Below are 19,896 nucleotides of genomic sequence, written 5' to 3' on the forward strand. Positions count from 1 at the left end.
TTCTTTTCTCCAACATTTTTTTTTGGGGGGGGGGGGGGGAGGTTGGAAATCACTTAAAACATGTAAAAATACCAAAAAAAATCTAAATTTTGTTGAAAAAAAAAAGTTGCAAATTTTTTTTCTCTAACAATTTTTTTTTTTTGGGGGGGGGGGTTGGAAATCACTTAAAACATGTAGAAATGCAAAAAAAAAAAATTTGGGGTGGGTAACAATTTTTTTTGGGAGGGGGGTTGGAAATCACTTAAAACATGTAAAAATGCAAAAAAAAAAAAAAAAATTTCTCAAACAATTTTTTTTTGGGGGGGGGGGGTGGAAATCACTTAAAATATGAAATGCAAAAAAATAAAAAAAATTTCTCAAACAATTTTTTTTGGGGGGGGGGGGTGGAAATCACTTAAAATATGTCAAAATGCAAAAAAAAAATTTCTCTAACAATTTTTTTTTGGGGGGGGGTTGGAGATCACTTAAAACATGTAGAAATGCAAAAAAAAAATCTATATTTTTTTTTGGGGGGGGGGGTGAAAATCACTTAAAAACATGTAGAAATGCAAAAAAAAAATAAAAAAATTTCTCTAACAATTTTTTTTTGGGGGGGGGGGGACCAAGTCCAAAATCTAATGGCATGATCCTTGGACCATACCTAACCCCCCCACCAAGTTTCGTCGAAATTCGTCGAGGAGTTTTTCCGTAATACTGTTCACAAACAAACAAACAAACAAACAAACAGAAAGGGGTGAAAACAGTTACCTCCATCAATCTTCGAAGATGGCGGAGGTTAATAATGAATGTTGATGAAACGTTTATTTACAAATTCCCCCACATTTATTTGCGTGCTCTGGACTTGGAGATCCTCGCAATTACAATCTGAACAGACTTGGCTTGGGCCGATATCTACAAACTGGCGTCAAAGGCCAAGCAATGCCTTGAAATAATCCAGAGACAAGTCCTTCCTTTTCTGGACACGGTTGGGAAAACTGTGCACAAGACATTTAACCAGTCCGATGAAATTCAGCTCCTTTTTGTGGGTTGGTGGAACTGTGTTTCATATTGCACACCTGGATGTTGTGCTTGATATTTCTTTGCTTTCTTGTTTACAGTCAAAACTCGTGCAGGAGCTACAGCATAGAACAGATCAGGACGTAACAGAACAAACTAGAACAGCTCTCGGTAAAGCGCATGCCTTCGCCAGGCTGAACAGTTTACGTATTGTATCCCATTGATAGGCCGGATCAGCATCCGGACCTGAACCAAAATCTAATCGGCTTGTTATTGTCACATACCCAACTCATCCACCAAGTTTTGTCATTATCCGTACACAACTTTTTGAGATATTGTGCTACAATCGTTTTTGGTCCCATCTTTCAATGGTAAAGAATCACTTTAAAAAAAAAAAAAAATTCTCGCTTCTGGAGCCGGATCTTCACCAAAATAAAATAAATTCTTCCTTGTCACACACCTAACCTGTCCACTAAGTTCCGTCCGAATCCATCAATAACATTTTGAGATATCCTGTTCACTGGAGGACAAGCAAACAGATAGGGGCAAAAAATGACCCCCATCCACCTTCAGTGGTGGAGGTAAAGAAACAGCAGAAAGAGTGGGGGAAAAACACGAGGTGGATCCAGAAAAACCCTCTCAGGAAGGAAAAACTGGAAACTTGCAATGATGTGTGCTTGGGGAGGGTTAATGGGAGTATAAAATATCATGGTTTTGGATGGGAGATGATCTGAGATGGTGGTGAACAACTGTCTAGAAGATCAGGAGGGTAGAACAAAATTGAGGATAACGTGGAAGTTAGTTCCATAGGTGGGGGGGGGGGGGAAAGAGGAACAAATGTCCTGCACCTTGAAGGTAACTGGTATCTCTAAAGAGGACTATGAAGCAGAGAAACAACACATTTTATATCTTAGACATGTTGATGGTCAACCAGGGTTCTGCCAAATCACATCTTGTCTTTACTCAGCTCAGGTGAAGTATGGGAGAATGTGCCGGAGCAGTGCGTCACCTAATCCACTTTCTGCTGGTATTCCAGGGGCCTCTGTGTGGCCACCCCCCTCCCCCCTCTTTCCCCAGGCAGATGCCTGGCCTATCCCTATCTCTTTGAGATAGATATCGGTCAACCTTATGCAACTACAAGGCATGTCGTCGGTCCTTTGGCCTCCTCCACTCACAAGGTTCCCTCACCGAGAGAATCTGGTGGGCAGGATCAGCATCAGAAAAATGAGCCACATTTCCACACAGCCACAGTTGATGCTCACTGACTACATAGGTAACAACTGTCATCTCAGTCTCTCTCAGCAAACGCTCGTCAGACACAAAGTCCGACCAGCGAAACTGCTTCCTGCATTCAACTGGTTCACAATAGCCTGTGTTTCCACAAACAGAGGGGGTTCACAGTTGATTGGAGGGTCAGCAAAAGGGATATTAGCACCCCTGACATCCAACTCAACAGCGAGTGGGTCAGCCTGGTACAGCCACTCAAAGGCCCAGTGGGCCTTCACTTCCGACTCCTCTGTCAAGAGCCCACCACCCTCCACTGTCACTGCAGTATACCAAGGGACAAGCTTGGAAGAACACAATGCACTCATTCATCTGTAAGCAGGATGAGAATCACTTGACCACAGATGATGCTCTACCCTTTCACAGATTCCTCGCACATAGGTCTCCTTGTCTGCCCTCAGTGAACGTAGTTTTATGCCTAAGCTCCCTGAACAGCTTAGCTCTGCCATCAAGCCTGGTCCTGTGACACTGGTCAATGGTATCCATGATCCCTTGAGAGACAAAGTTCCTCTTCGCCTGATGGTGGGTTTCAAGACTCCCATCAGCAACATCAAGGATGGTAGTCTTGAAGACTCTCCACAACTCTTCAGGATTTTCCAAAGCATACAGACACCCCCAAATCACCACTGAGCCTGTGTGCAAACTCCTCAGCTACCCTTTCATCCTTGAGCTTGCCAACATCCAGCCGAGGCTGAGATGGTACCATTCTGTTAGATTTGAGCCACAGCTTCACAATTGCTACAACAAGCCTGTAATCAGGATTGAGGAACCAAGGACTCCTGTTTACCCTGCAGTTATGGAGCAACCTTCAGCGACCATCAAAAAGAACAAGGTCAATCTCATTTGCCACACCACCAGCATTGAAACCACAAGTCCAGCAATGTGGCTGTGGGCACTGAAACCATGAACCAGATATTCCAAATCCACAACATCTCGTGAAGTCAATGAACTTAGTACTATTCTGTTTCCTGTCCAGACCGATGGGAACCAACACGTGTCTCCTAGCCATCCCTATCAGTGGCAGTCAATGCAATGAAATCCCCCAAGACTCGAAGAGTACCTTGCCTACCACAACGATGAGCCAGACTCAAGCGCGGCAGAGAAAGCCTCATTCTCAGCGAGATCACTCGTTTCATTTGGAGAATTTGTTTATTTATATGATTGAAATTTGCCCTAAACAAGGCTGAGAGCTGCTAAATGTATCGGACAACAGGAATAAAGAAGAGGAGGTAAAACTGGCAAAACCTTCACCTCGTCATGGCGCAAGGAAACCTCTTCACAGAACCACTGTGCAGGACAGGGTAATGAGGCCAGGTGGAAAAAATAAATTTTCCTACCCAGATTGGGTGTATTTTAGGAGATATCATCTTCATGATGGATGGCTGTTTGCTTGCAAAGGGAGCTCATCTGCCTTTTGGCAGATGTTTTTAGTCCTGGCAGAGTGTCGTAGTCACGCTCCCTACGAGCGAAGCCGGTGAAGGGTGTCGATTTAGTCGCCGACAACTTGACAATGCCACAGGTAGCACTGGGTTACATGTTACCAGTGGCAGTCCCCAAAGACTGACATACTATTTCAAAGATCAGGGAAATGACACCCAGAGTGACAAATCAACACGCTTATAAAATGCTCAGTTGACTGGTGTTACAACTACCATCGGAGTCAGCTTATGGGACACAGCTACTGCAACTCCCTGGGAATGGTAACCATCAAAGTGACCAGAGCAGAAGTAGGTGTAGCCACCTTACATGATCTCACCACAATCCGGTCTCCGAACCCCAGACAGTGCTGAAATACCGATGCCCAGACGTTGGAGCTCAGATAGGTAATCACCCTCTCTTTTTGTGAGGGCATTCCTGGCACCAATCTGAAGAGGCCACCTTAGGTTAACCCGAGGAGACTACGGTCTGGTGGATGAAATAGCTGCGCCACCCCGACTCGACTCAGCAGTTTCCCCATATCATCAGAGACTGGGGGTCCCGTAGGCTTTGCCCTAATTCCATAATCTGTTGAACTGCCCTGTCAAGGGCAGCTGCACAGGAGGTACTCCTATGGAGCAGGTTCTTCTGGGTTCGATTTGTGTTAGTATATGTTGTGGAATGAAGTGTTTTACAGTGGTCAGAGTGCAACTCCTGCCACCAAACTCCTAGAAATGGCTAATCTAACTGCAGGAGAACATCCACGGACACAGATGAGCATGCCAGATACGGATGGTCGTTGGCTCACTAGGAGAGGAGCTGGACTCCGCCCTTTGACAGATTTTGTTTTTAGTCCTGCTGAGTGCCAATATCCATGCACCCTCCTCACCAGGAAACCTGGTGGAGAGGTCGGTTTAGTCTTCACACGCACTAACCATTAGTTCCTCATCAGCACCACCAAACCCACCCTCTATCCATATCAACCAGCATCAGGTCACCTGTATCCATCCAGCATCCTAGATGTCTTTCCCCTCTCAAAATAGAAGTCTTATGCTAATTTAAATTGCAGTAAACCTTCAAATATCGTGGGTTCTAATATCGCGTATTTCAAGCAACCGTGGGCAAGCCTTGTGTCGTTTCTCATGCATCGCTTTTAAAAGCACCCAAACGAAAAGCGACAGACAAAGTTAGTTGTGCCAAAAGGCAGAGAAAGGTTATGACGTTGGGCGAAAAGATCGAGTTGTTAGAACAGTTGGCTCGAGGTGAAAATGCGGCATCTGTTAGCTGCCATTACGAGGTCAATGATTGTAGGTAGTAACTTCCCCATTGTACTCTTCCTCTTTCCTAAACTCTCATTCCCAAACATTCCAAAAACTTCATTTTCCAACTCCGTATTTGGAAGTTATTCCCAAATCCATATTTTCCAACACCCGTACTCGAACCGCCATTCCAAGACCCTTAACTTCCAACATCTAGACTCGAATTCCCATTCTAATGCTTCATTCTCAACAGCAGCTCACAAAATTAATTGAGGCGAAGGGATTTATGCTAGAGCAGGTTTTTAACACTGACGAGATGGGATTATTCTGGAAGAGGATGCCATACCTCATACCTTCCTCTCCAAGCAGGAAAGATTGGGGTTCAATGTCAGGTGATTTAGGATTCTTTTTCCCTTCTCCATTGTCGCAATGCTGCAGACGACTTCGTAAAGCTAATACTGCTTTTCTTATTGCTGAATCACCTTCCCCGTTCCTCCTTCCCCCATCGAACAGCATCATCCCGAGCTAAGTCTTTTGGTTTCTATTTACAGCAGAGTACAGTGTGAGTACATAACTTTCTTATTCTCACCCATCTCGCTGTTTTGAAATAAATTAAAAAAGTAAAAGTCTGGCGTTTTTGTTTAATTTGCATCATATTTATTGTATTTAAATAATATTAATATGCTATATATTGTTACGGTTGTGGGGGTAGATGGAGGAATTTAGCATTGAATGGAGAGGTTTGGTCCGTGGACGTGTAGGAGGCATCTTGATGTGATTAAGTAGGGAAACTGTGAGCTTAAGTGTTACGTGTCATGGCACAGGGGGTGGTGCAGTGTTAATTAGCTAGGGAATAAGAAAAGTTCCCTAGTATGTAACTGGCCCCCTGTAACTTTTCCCTATGTTTTTTAGAACCAAAACCATGAGGGGGAAAAAAGCAAACATGCCGAGCAGGCAAAAACCCCACCTCCAACGGTGATGGCGGGCGAAGTCACGCCCCCGAGGCTGACGATTGATGGGCATGACGTCAGAGGCTAGCCAGGCGTGCCGAGCGGGCGGAGGCCCTGCCTTCCCGGGTTTCGTGCGAGCAAGCCACACCCCGGAGGAGGGAAGGGTGGTTTCGGCAATGTTAATCAGTAAGAGAGTGGAGTTCAGGGTGAGCGCACGCACAAGGACAGCACGATCCTTGTATATGTGTTGAGGAAATTTGGCTCACGGAGTGGTGAAGCAAGACGCTGACCTTTGGCTCTTGGTTTGGTCGGTGAGGACGATCGACACATGAAACAGCTGCACTGGGGCTCTGAGCCTTGGTGTTGAGTGACGCTCGCTGATTGCCTGGCGTACGTTTGTCCTACTATGTGAGAAGCAGCTCGGCGCTATTTTGCGTGCATCTGCACATGCTGGGGGAAGCACCTCAATTCCAAATTCCACAAAGAGCAACTCTGGGCCAAGCTAAGTACAAGAATAAAGGAGGGGTTTTTCTTTTTATTCTGTTTTCCCTTTGTCTGTATTTAAGTCCGTGTATAGAGGCGCTTCGTCTTTAGGATTTATTTACTTCATGTGATTATCATTACCTTTTGAATTATTGTCCTTTGTAAATATTTGTTTTTATGTTCATTAAATGTGTTCATTTTAAGAAACTGTATCCATGTATTTGTAGTGGGGTTCGAGTAAACCCCCCCCCCCCCATGTGCATCCATTTCTGTGCTGTGCTCCTCCCGTCCCTCCCGCACGCGTTATAATTTCCGAGGATCAACGTTTCCGCCTCCTATTAAAAAGGAACCGCTCGACCGTCCGGGGGCTGGCAGTTTTAACCGCCCATCACCACAATTTGGGTCAGGGGTTAACCTGGGCTGCCACCTCCACGCCAACATATATATTTACGTGTATATTTCAATAGTGATGTGTTTATTTATGGCTGCAGTCAATCTTCCTCGATATTTTCTCGAAGTCCTGGAACCGATCCCCCCTTTTCCCATTGGCTTCCACAATCGTGGTTTTTACTATCGTGGCATTTTCCAGGAACATAACCCCCACAATATTTGAGGGTTTACTGTACTTCGTTTCAGTCTTCTCTCATCTCCAGAATCACTTCTGAGACAATCCAGTTGCATCACACAATCCAGTGTAATTTTTTTTTTTAGGATGGTACCACAGAGCCCGATCATATCTCCCATGACCACTCAAAACCTTGTCTCCTCTCAATGAGCCCACCTGTTTGCCTACTTAAAGCTCATGTTCTTGTCCGTCTATGCGATCCTCAAGCACTTGTTCATTTCCTTTCAATTGTGAGTGTGCTGACCCATCAACATCTTTCATCTTGTGAGCCTCAGTATTTGGACGGATGTTTTTCTGTTTTTGCAAATGTGCAAATGAACATTGTTATCAGCTCCGAACGATGTATACAAACCAGAAATTTGTCAGCTCGTTAAATTAAAAAAAATCTTAAACTGGATGTTGTGAGCTAAGCAAGGATAAAGTTGAAATAAAGAAAAAGGGAAATGAAGACATATTATATAAGGTGTGGAGTGGCATCTCAGATAAGAAAAAGTTGAGAAAACATTGTACTTCAAGAAGTCATCGATGTCCATTTCCCTCGCACGTTTGCTTGCAAAGTCGTTCTCCTGTAACACCTTCTCAATTTGCTGTGCAGCAGAGAATCCTTCCATAATGGTCTGGCGTGAAGGAACAAAGTGCAAAATATTTAGACACCACCATAACTATAGTGTGTGCCACATTACTTACTCGGCAATGCTCTCAAATCCCCGGGTCAGTAATAAAGCTCAACGCACACATCATCCGAGCATTCAAAAAAATGCATCAATTCCTCTTGGCATTGTCAATTCTAATTCTCTAATCATGAAAATCAAGTGCACGGTTTCTCACCATGCCAAGTAATGAGGCGTGAACTCGATAGTTCTTCTCCATCATGTCAAGCACCACCTTTGATCTGACAAAACATTTGACCACAAGTTCCACCACAACACAAGTACAGATCACATACTAGGGATAGAAAACAAACAAACAAACAAAAACAGCATTCTCATAAAGCACCTCCATTTTAGCCTTTGATCAGCCAACATCTATCTTCTATATATTACTAAAACTCTCATCTTTTATAAACATATGTATGTATGTATGTATGTTCCCAAAATACAGCCAAAACGGTAGACGATAGTGCAAAAATTTTAGGGCCACCTTACTCACCATTTGCCTGTGATGTGCAGTATCAAGTTTCGTTCAAATCAGGCAACGAAAAAAATATTAAAGAATCAATTCCCGATTCAGTCAAGTACTCTTTGGGAGTGTTTGATCAATGCAAACAACCTGAGCGGTATAGTTCGCTGGAGCTATCTGTTTTTTTGTTCTTGAAATCATTATTTTTTTTAATCAACCGCTGTCACAACGGGAACCCATCGGGTTCATGGGTCATCTAGTATTAAATAAATATCTTGTAAATTTTGTCTCCGTATCAGGACAACCAAAACCTTTCAAAATCATTTCAATCTATTGTACAATTACCAAGTAAAAACTAAACATTTTAGATAAAGTGTTCATGAAATGATGAAGATGATTTTACAAATTGGGCTGTTGGGGCATTGTTAGATGTCTATATTATTGGTTACAGGAAATTCTTATTCTTTTGTATGCAGCACATGGCTGATGTTGGGCTCGGCCACTGATGCAGTACCCCATAGGTCAGAGCAGGAATTTAGAATTTGTTCATGGTGCCGGCAATAGCTTGCCTATTCTTTATGAAGGACTCTGTGGGATCTTTAACGTTCAGCAACTCAAGTTGGCAGACAGGGACCCAGTTTAACATCAATCTGAGGGTCAGCACGCACATTGATGCCTCGCCTGACATGTGAAGCACTGGGATGACAGTTTATAGCTGGGCTGTGATTTACACTCAGGCTCGACAGCTTTGAGGTAAGTGTGTCTACCCCTAGGCTTTCCTGCCAGCCGTACAGGAAATTTGTGGCACCAATGACAAGTGATTCAGTCCACTCATTCCATAGCTAATGACTATCGAGGAAAAAGAACAACCAAATGAGAAAATACTCACTTGAACGCTGAACCGAGAGTCTTGTTTTTACGAATGAAAGCGATTCTCACTAAACCATCCCATTCCTGCTCGAAGAGAGACAAGTAAATTAGCAGAAACAAATAACAAAATCACAGAAAGATACAAACAATAGCAAGTTACTGGAATTACAAAGTTATACAAAAGCAAAAACATGGCAAGACCAAGTTGATATTGGCGAGTGCTGCCTCGGCTACCTGGAATGAGATTGGAGGAGGAGGGTTTCGAGGTTCGAGGCGTACCACACTGGATTCGACACGTGGAGGTGGACGGAAATTGTTCTTCCCTACCTGTGGAAAAGACAAACATGGTAACTATGACAAAGTGCCTCGACTCAAACTTTGGTAGCAATAATAAACAGCTGAGCATGGATTACCTTCATGATGTGGTTGACACGAGCAAGCAACTGCGTGTTTAAAGAAAGGCGGCAGTACAATTTATCTCCTGGTGATGCAACAAGGCGCAATGCAAACTCCCGCTGAAACATCAGCACGGCACACCTGCAACGCATTGCAATCCAGAAACTCAAGTCTATAATCGCTTCACAAACGGCCAACTCTAAAACACGAGTTATTGAAATTTGATCAAAATTAATACAAGCGGAGCTCCATTCAAATTACACCACCCCTATGCCAAATAAATAAACAACAAATCCTTCAGCGCGCACCACCGCCAGGGTGTCTTGGGCACCCCAGTGATGCTGCCATGCAGCACATGGAGACAGAATTGGGAGGGACTGGTGTACAATACTTAATTGATTGAATGTGAAATTAAAAATAAATAGAAATCGTAAAATAATTTCATTTCTTAATCAATTGGCTATTAGCATACTAAAACCATCACTGTTTCATTCAAATCTAACTTCTTGAAAAATTAAGTAATTCGTTGAAAAATGAATAATTAATCGATTGATTAATCAATAAATCAAAAAATACCCTTTATTGCCAAATCACTTGTTCGCCGTCGTGTTTAAATATCAGCTTCCGAGCTCAAAAGGTGCCCGAGATATTGCCCAGATGACAAAGAAAATAAATAAGTAATAAATAAATGAATTGATTAATCAAAAAAACTAAAAATTCCGTTTTTAGCAAAACAATTGTTCATCGTTGTGCCAAAATTTCAGCTTCCGAGCTCAAAGGATAACTGAGATATCGCCCGGACAAACAAGAAAACAAACAAACAGAGAATCGAGTAAGCCCTTCCGGCGCACGTCATCACCTCGGCGCCACTCGCAATGACGTCGTGCACTGCCTGGAGATGGAATGGGGATGGAATAGAGATGGAATAGGGTGGAGTACAAAAACAGCACACTTCATATCTTGCTATTGCATTGGCATTGTTATGGAAGATACGTTTAGTTTTAAAATCGGAATAATTTGTGTGCATCATCACGCTACAATCACAGCATTCGTGCAATGAGGGATGATTTGAGTATCTGTAGAACTTTGTTGATGGGGCTGGCAGGATGGCCATGAGGTGCACACACTCACCTCTAAGCTATCTAACCTGGATTTGAATCCTGACCCAGCTATAAACTGACATCCCAGTGGGTCACAGGTAGGGTGATTCATCAATGTGTGTGTGCTGTCCCTTGGATGGATGTTAAACAGGCGTCGTCGGCATTAGTTGGTGGATATTAAAGGTCGAATGATGTCCTTCGCGAAGAGTAGGCGAGCTATCGCTGGCACCGTGAACAAATTACAAATTGCTGCCCTAACTACTGCTGGGAAGGTAATGGCAAACCACGCAGTATAATCCTTGTGAAGAAACTGCTTTGGCAGCACCAACGTTCTGTAATGAAGTTTGGTGTATCAAAATCTGAATCAGAGTTGTTGGTGTTTTACAAGCAAAAGGATCCAAAGAGAAACCATTGAACTCCTTCCTGCATTACACATTTCATTGCATGTGAAAGCTAAAACGGTCTTTCAAAGGAAATGCTGAGCGAGATGTTTTATCTGCTTTTAGTCTTGCTGTGAAATTTAAAGGTTCCACAGTGCCTTTCAAAACGTCGGTCATTGTGTGCCAGTACCCTATGGATTCCAAAATCCTTACCCTGCTGCAACCAGCAGAGGAGAGTGCCACAAAATGAAAACACACAAATGTCTTGAAGAGCCGTGCACGTCTTGCCACAAGAAAATGGAGACCTTTTGACGAGGGCACTAAACTGGCATCCCAGAGGTGGCAGGTTGAAATCCAGCTGAAGCAAACAGTGTTAAGGATTTGGATTCCAAGTTTTAGGAAGGTAAGCTAGTCACTGGATAATTACTCATACAATAGTTCTCCGAATCCCAGAACTATTGGAAAGGGAAAATCTGCGTGGCACACCTGGTCTAGTCTATTTGTGAAACTGGGTCGTACTTCCTGCTTGGCTCTCATTGCCCTCTAAACAGCTTGGGGTGGGGACTAAAATGTTACCCATGAAAAGGTAGCCCCGTATAAATTCCGCCTATCCAGATCGAGGGAGGGAGCAAAGAGAGGGGATGGGAGAGGAGAGTGTAAATAACCCCAGCATCCTTCGATGAGCACCTACATTCCCTTACGTCGTTCTACTCTCAATTTCCCACTGCACAGGACATACTGGTTGTGTTTTGGTGTACCAGGTGTGGCCATGGTATGTGGGAACGATATTCTAATGAATCCAGCGAGTAGGAGAAAGAGAAAGAAAGCAAATGTTATGGTGGTGACATGTGACTACACGCAAGCGTGGTTGGTTCGCTGTGACGAGTATGTGGACGCTGCACAGCTGAGAATGTGATGCGGTGAAAGGCAAGATTGGTCTGGCTTTATGCCCGTCACAAAGCTAAACCAGAAACTTATAGGGCACATGGAGGTGACCGTTTTATGTCTATCCGAATAAGCCTTGCACGAGGATGTGTCAGAATGAAGGCTGAACCTTGTGAGGGCGCTGGGGCCCAAGGTTCCATTCGCAGAATGTCTTGGACCGATTTGGCAAAATTTGGAGCCAGAACATATGGAAACTATGGAAATTCAGTCATGTACAACATATGGTGATATGATATGACCATAATGGTCAACACCAGTCATATGATAGGAGTACAACATATGGAAACTGCCGTGTCACTGCTGCTTCTGGTGGACACCCTTGTCATGACAAATATATGATGTGTGGTCATGGTTTAATTGTACATTTGTTCTCAAACGTTAAGCTCTGCACAGTTTGAGCTAAGTAGGAGGGGCAGCTGTTGTTCAAGCTTGGTAGGGTAAGAATTTGCACGTACTGCAAACCAAATGAATGATGCCTGGAAATATTTGCTTCAGTGTATACATGGGATCCCCAAGACATAAAACTTAGGAGAATTCACCACAGTATATGAGATTTTAACCTGGGATCCCAGCATCGCAGAGCTCTGTGCTCATATGGGAACACAAAACAGGCCAAATTATTGACTTAAAGATGTGATGTTTCATCATGTGCAATAAATAAATAAATACATGCTAAAAAAATTACCCCCATGTGGGGGTGACGGTCATCTCTATAATACCACAAGTTCTCAATGTTCAGTTATGACCGAAGACTACTGCGCAGTTTGGTTAAAGATGACTCGCCATTTTGACGTGCGCGCACGAAATTACATTTTGAAAATAAATGCCGACGTTTACATTTCGGGTTTTGAAACTTTTGCATCTTCGGCGGAAAATGTATAAATATTAAAGGCTAAAAATGTATTTTATATTTATATTTCATTTCTCCTTCCTTCCTTCTTTGCAAATCGCATCGGCGTTTTTGGCCATCTTCCACATCATGTGACGATCAAACGGGAAAGAAATTCAAAAATCTGTCCGGTTTTGATACAAGCTAATATTTTTTACGATCATAATCAATAAAAAGTTGCCGAATATCTTGTAGAATAGCAGACTAGATAAGTTTTGAAAATGGCGATTTTTATAACTTACGTGACCTCGTGACCTTGACCTTGAACCCAGACAAAAGTTATATCGTTGTGCAACACTCATCGACCTCTACCCACAAACTAAGTTTCATCAAGATCGGAAAGAAAAATTGTTGACGGACGTACGGATATTTGGTCCGGCTTTATTAGGTCATCTCGGTAGAGATGACCTAAAAAAAAAAAAAAAAAAAGAATATACACACACACACACACACACACACACACACACACACACACACACACACACACACACACACACACACACACACACACACACACACACACACACACACACACACACACACACACACACACACACACACACACACACACACACACACACACACACTACTGGCCCTTTAATTATGCTATTTAACAAAACATTTTGTTCAGGGTTGTGGAGAGCCACGGACAAGGGTAGGATTAAATACAAATTTAAGGATTACAAACAAATGAGCACTGCACAGCAAGTGCTCATTTATCACAAGGATTCCGTTCCTGAAAACCCTTGTGGTGTGTGAAACATATCTTCCCATAAGAACCCAAGTATTAAGGGGTCAGGGAGGGAAGAGTTCCAAGTCGTGAATTTTGGGTGGACTTGGTGTGTTTTTAATCATGCAAGAACACTTGTAGATCGATAAAACAAAAACCATAAAATCGATAAAAATAATATCTTGTATGTAAACATCAAAATAAACCAATGTCACCCACAGGGTGACCCGTATCTTGCCAAAAGGTGACCACGTGTGACTTCTTTAAGGTCACACTGAGGTGAACAGAGCTGCAATCCACCAGGAGTGACTCCTTGAGGAATATCTGCCTACGAGAGATTCCGACGAGAATCGTTCTACAGAGTAACCATGAAAAATGTGTTTGCCTCATAACGTCACCAAATGACGTCATCATGTCTTAAGCTTGGCATATCTAGAAAGCACTCATCGACGTGTTCAATTTGAGGTACTACACGATATGGTTCCTAAAACTTGAAAATTTGACCTTGGGGTCAAATATGTTTGACCTTAGGCGCTAACCATGAAGGTCAAGGCCAATCACCACCAAAAATTAATCAGCTGAGCGCCAGACCATGAGCTATATTCCCATGAAGTTTGAAGACGATCTGATCAAAATTACTCAAAAAATAAGGGTTTCGTCGACTCCCCTGATTTGCGACAAAGTGACCTTGACCTTCAAAATTTTGTGCACTGAAAGGGACCTCTATAGGCCTCTGATATGCGAAGTTACAAAAATTTCCAATGATAACTGTGCTCTGCAAAGTGATTTATACATGATTATAGACGAAAAAAAACAAACAAACATATGAAGGTCAAGGCCAATCGCCACCAAAAATTAATCAGCTGAGCGCCAGACCATGAACTATATTCCCATGAAGTTTGAAGACGATCCGATCAAAATTACTCAAAAAATAAGGATTTCGTCGACTCCCCTGATTTGCGCCAAAGTGACCTTGACCTTTGACCTTCAAAATTTTGTGCACTGAAAGGGACCTCTATAGGCCTCTGATATGCGAAGTTACAAAAATTTCCGATAACAGTGCTCTGCAGAATTTTTTATACGTGATTACAGACAAAAAAAAGAAAAACAAAAACAAAAAAAAACATACAAGCTGACTAACATATCTTGCAAAACTTCGTTTTGGCAAGATAAAAATAAACCAATTTCACCCGCAGGTTGACCCGTATCTTGCCAAAAGGTGACCATGTGTGACTTCTTTAAGGTCACACTGAGGTGAACAGAGCTGCTATCCACCAGGAGCGAGTCCTTGAGAAATATCTGCCTACGAGAGATTTCGATGAGAATCGTTCTACAGAGTAACCATGAAAAATATGCTTTTGCCTCATGTCACCAAATGACGTCATAATGTCTCAAGCTTGACATATCTCGAAAGCATTCATCGAGGTGTTCAATTTGAGGTACTACATGATATGGTTCCTAAAACTTGAAAATTTGACCTCGGGGTCAAATATGTTTGACCTCAGGCGCTAACCATGAAGGCCAAGGCCAATCTCCACCAAAAATTAATCAGCTGAGCGCCAGACCATGAACTATATTCCCATGAAGTTTGAAGACGATTCGATCAAAATTACTAAAAAAATAAGGGTTTCGTCGACTCCTTGATTTGCGCCAAAGTGACCTTGACCTTTGACCTTGACCTTCAAAATTTTGTGCACTGAAAGGGACCTCTATAGGCCTCTGATATGCGAAGTTACAAAAATTTCCAATGATTACTGTGCTCTGCAGAATTTTTTATACGTGATTACAGACAAACAAACAAACAAACAAAAAAAAAACCATACAAGCTGACTAACATATCTTACAAAAACTTCGTTTTTGGCAAGATAAAAAAAAACAAAAAAAAAACACGCTGACTAACATATGTCGCAAAAACTTCGTTTTGGCAAGATAAAAATGAAATACTTAATCACCCTCCTGCCTGTGTTTGGGGTGACTGTCGGTGGAACGGTTTGTGTTATAACAGCAGGAACATTAATAAAGTCTGTGAAATGGTGGAAACACTCGGGCCACACTTTCCTACAGACGCCGTTCATTTGTAGAATGTAGAGGAACTCACCTCTGCCCATGAATCCTCGATGTTTTCTCAAGCTTTCTTAATGTTGAACGCCCACCAAAGCTCCTTAATTACCTCTGCCACCAAAGGTCGATGGAGGTTATGTTTTCACCTTTGTCTCTGTGTGAGCAAGATTTCTGAAAAAAATTATGGATAGATTCGGACAAAACTTGGTGGATGATTTGGATATGTGACAAGAAAGAACAAGCCGATTCGATTTCAGTTCAGGTTCAGATCCAGCTCCGGCCTATCAGTGGGATACAAAATGTAAACGGTTCGGCCTGGTGGAGGGATGCACTCCACCGAGTACCGTTCTAGTTCTGAGCTTGTTTTCGCCGTTGGTTTCACTTGTGACGTGCCTCATGGTACGCCTCAGGTAATATTACCTGCCTCATTGTATGCTTAAAATGTAGCAATAACTCCCTGGTCCGATCGGCTGTCCAAGTGAGGTCATATTGGACGACAACCTGTATTGGAGTTTTTTTTTCTTTTGATAGCGGTTGCGTTGCGAAAATCCAATATTTCAGCCATAAAATTTGAATTGCTATGTATTGAAACTGTGATATGCAAAATTGCAATAAACGATTGATTTGCAATTAATTGCTATGACACACTACCGAATTAAAATGGAGGAGGAAGAAGATGAAAAAGAAAAGGAGGAGGAGGAGGAGAAGGGGATGAAGAAAAAAAAAGTGCGTTGAGAAAATAAAACAAGACAACAACAACAAAAAAGTAGACCGAATAGGTCATTAACAATTATAATATCCATAAACTTGTTTACATATATACCAACTACTTTGTAACCAAATACTCACGACCATACTGGCTGTATTGTGTGTAAAAAGGGGGGGGTGAGGGGGGATTTTTCTTTGTATTTTTGCTTTGGGCTTTGAATTCCTCAGTCACCATGAAGTAGTACGTTTATCAGATCCGGATCCGGATTCGGATCTTCACCAAAACTGAATCTTCTTCCTTGTCACACACCGAACCTGTAACACCACGTTTCGTCCGAATCCGTCCATAACTTTTTGAGATATCGCTCTATGTGTCGTTTTTCGCCCGATCTCTCAATGGTGAAGAATCACTTTAAAAATTCCAGTGGTCGGATCCGAATCCGGATATTCACCAAAATATAATCAGTATGTCCTTGTCACACACCCAACCTGTCCATAAAATTTAATCCGAATCAGTCCACAACTTTTTGAGATATCCTGTACACACAGACAGACAAACAAATGAATGAGATGCGAACCTCAGCCATAGGTTGAAGGTTATCTTGCCAAAAACAAAAATATTTATATCGTCAATGACGTCAGCAAAAGATTCTGTCGTCAAATTATAGCTATATTTGAAAAGCACTCTTCTTGGGCTTCAATTTGAGGTACTACTCAATATTGTTAGTCAAAGATTTAAAAATGACCTTCATGATCGTCAACTTCGACCTAAGGCGCTAACCATGAAGGTCAAGGCCGATCGCCACCAAAAACTAATCAGCTGAGCGCCTATCGATATGCTATATATCCACCAAGTTTGGAGATGATCCGATAAAAATTACTCAAAAGTTAAGGGTTTCGTTGATTTTGATGTTTGACCTTCTGGTGACCTTTGACCTTGACCTTCAACATTTTGTGTGTTGAAAGCTATTGCGCTCACGAGTATACATATCAAGTTTGAGAGCGATTGCACGAAAATCGTGATCTACAGAGCTAGTTGAAACTGGAAAATCAATTGTAACAAAAAAATAAATACACAAACAAACCGACAAAAAAACAGATCTTGCAAAACGCTCTGTGTTTGGCAAGATAAAAATCGTGCTGAGCACGACACTTGGCGAATTAGTTGACCTTTCCGTGTGGTGGTCAAAGCTGTAATGTCATGGAATGTGTGGTGTTTATTTGTTCGTACATTAATAAAATGACATGACGTCACAAATAACAATTATCAGGCGCGCGTTGTCATGGTAACGGCAGCAGATTGAAAATTTTCACAACTCATTTAAAGCCACCATGTGACATTCAACAATGTATCGGTGCTTGTTGCCTTCATTCTGATCGTAGAAAATATTTGAAAATACCGAGGAACATACTTTTCAACCAGCTTTACGATCCCGTTATCAGGTTTGAAATATGTTGTAAAACAAAAACATGTATTTTATATGTGTGTTTTTCATATTTTGGGTGACCCTGACGTTGACCTTGGGTCAATTTCGATCAAACTTTGTACACATGTTAATATTACATGCATAAATAGACAGTATACGTTTCAATATAATAAGTGCAAAACTGTTTGAGAAATAGCCATGTGTAATTCACAAAATTCCCCATTGGTTTATAATGTGCGATAATATAAAGTGATGCAGAATCCAGATCCTGATATTGAACATCACCAAAAGTCACATATATTTTTGCACTGTGGATTTCTATCAGCTGTTAAATTTTCATCCAAATCGGTTAACAATTGTGACCTGTAGAACGAATAGAATTTTTTTTTAATCACGCCAATAGCTAAAAACTTTGACGTCATACGCTTGCGAAAACTGTTCATAGTTTGTTCTAACATGCATTTTAAAACATTTAGATATTCCATTGAAGTTTGTTTTGGCGTCAACAGGAAGTCGCTACGACTTCCGGTTACCGAGTTATGTTCAAAAGCTTGTTTTCACTTTTTTTGACGTAACGTCGTGACGTTAAGTGCGATTATGACGTGATTTGATCCCAGACTATTTCAGCAAGATTGGCTATCACGTGTTAAAATTTGAGAACGATTGCTTCAGTAGTTTCAGCTGCACACGAGCGTAAATATATATTTTTTTAAAATGACGTCAATAGGCAAAACTTTGATGTCATGTGCTTGCGAAAACTATGCGTAATTTGTAATAAGATGCATTTAGTAATAATTTAGATATTTGAATGAAGTTTAATTTGGCGTCAATCGGAAGTCGCTACGACTTCCGGTCACTGAGTTATGTCCAAAATGTGTTTTCACGTTGTGTGACGTCACGTCGCGATGTTTAGTCCGATTAAGACGGGGTTTGGACGCGGACCGTCTCAGGTGGATTGCCTATCAGGTGTAAAAATTTAAGAATGATTGATCCAGCCGTTTGGGCTGCAGATGACCGGACAAACAAACAAACCAACAAACGGAACAGACCAACATACTTGACAAAATCTAAGATTTCGCCAAGTAACAAAGAGGCAAACAAACAGGCAGACAGAGAGGGGTGAAAACATAACCTCCTTCACCTTTGGTGGCAGAGGTAATGAATGGAGATAATGAACAATGGAAAGTGATGATCGTCATTCACTTTCATTTTCAGTTGTAAACAGTTTTAAATTTTAGCTTCTATATTTTCAGCAAATAATTAGTGTCGATTCGGCGATTTCATTGGTTCGTTCATTTGGAGCATGTGGCTGCGGGTTTGCATTAGTTCTCGCATGGGCATGGACCCTGCAAGTTCGAGGTTGAATTTGGCCAGGTTACCAGCAATAGCTCACCTTACGCTTTATGAAGGGCACCATGGGATCTTTAATGGCCACCAATTAATGCTTGCAGACGGGATGCAAAAACTTTAATGACCATCAGAAGGACGGCACGCACGATGATGCCTCGCCCTGTGTGTGAAACACCAGGATGACAGTGTACATCTGGGTCAAGATTCAAACCCAGGATAGACAGGTCAGAGATAAACGTGTGTGCCTCGAGGCTATCCTGGCGACGATGATGATGATGATGATGATGATGAAAGGAAGAGGCCAAATCGACTGGCTGGTCGTGTGATGGCAATCATTGGAGCAAAACCGATACAACTTTAGACTTCTTCTCTTGACTAAGGAATGTGCTACATTTTTATCAGCCCAAATAAGTTTGCGATTTAAAGCAATAGTATAGTTTTGACTGAAGGGTCCAATATCCAATAATCAACTTGTTAGATGAACACTCAACTCAATCACCTCTTCCTCAAGGTCTTGGTATTAATTGTCATATTAATTATTCTGGCCAAGATGGCCTAAAGGTACACACACATGCATCTAAGCCGTCTAGCCTGGGTTTCAATCCCGACCCAAATATAAAATGTCATCTTGGTGTTTCACAGTCAGGGCGATTCATCAATACGTGACGTTCCTCGGATGGACGTTAATCGGATGTCCCGTCCGCCTACATTAGTCGTTAGACGTTAAAGATCCCATGGTGTCCTTCTCGAAGAGTAGACGAGCTATCATCGGCACCATGGCCAAATTCAAAATTACTGCCTAAACCAGTACAGGGCACAGCTGTTGTACCCTCAGCCATTGATGCTAGCCCGCAGCCTTGTGCTTCATACGAACAAATGATTGATAGTTCTACATGATATTTTTTATC

General features: G+C 42.1%; 1 protein-coding gene across 1 annotated transcript in view; it reads right to left on the minus strand.

The window, feature by feature from the left end:
• The window catches only part of DIMT1 (DIM1 rRNA methyltransferase and ribosome maturation factor), a 48,491-nt gene that overhangs the window by 10,754 nt on the left and 17,841 nt on the right, over window positions 1–19,896 (minus strand). Inside the window, exons 7-11 of the mRNA XM_085871097.1 lie at window positions 9,416–9,539; window positions 9,237–9,329; window positions 9,022–9,086; window positions 7,842–7,905; window positions 7,524–7,630 (exon numbers count right to left, since the gene is read on the minus strand). Coding sequence (XP_085727223.1) covers window positions 7,524–7,630; window positions 7,842–7,905; window positions 9,022–9,086; window positions 9,237–9,329; window positions 9,416–9,539 — 453 coding nt within the window. The remainder of the gene's footprint in view (window positions 1–7,523; window positions 7,631–7,841; window positions 7,906–9,021; window positions 9,087–9,236; window positions 9,330–9,415; window positions 9,540–19,896) is intronic.

This window comes from Eptatretus burgeri, chromosome 2 (genome assembly GCF_056783735.1).
Source record: "Eptatretus burgeri isolate ZD-2024b chromosome 2, Ebu_testis_v1, whole genome shotgun sequence".
NCBI lineage: Eukaryota > Metazoa > Chordata > Myxini > Myxiniformes > Myxinidae > Eptatretus > Eptatretus burgeri.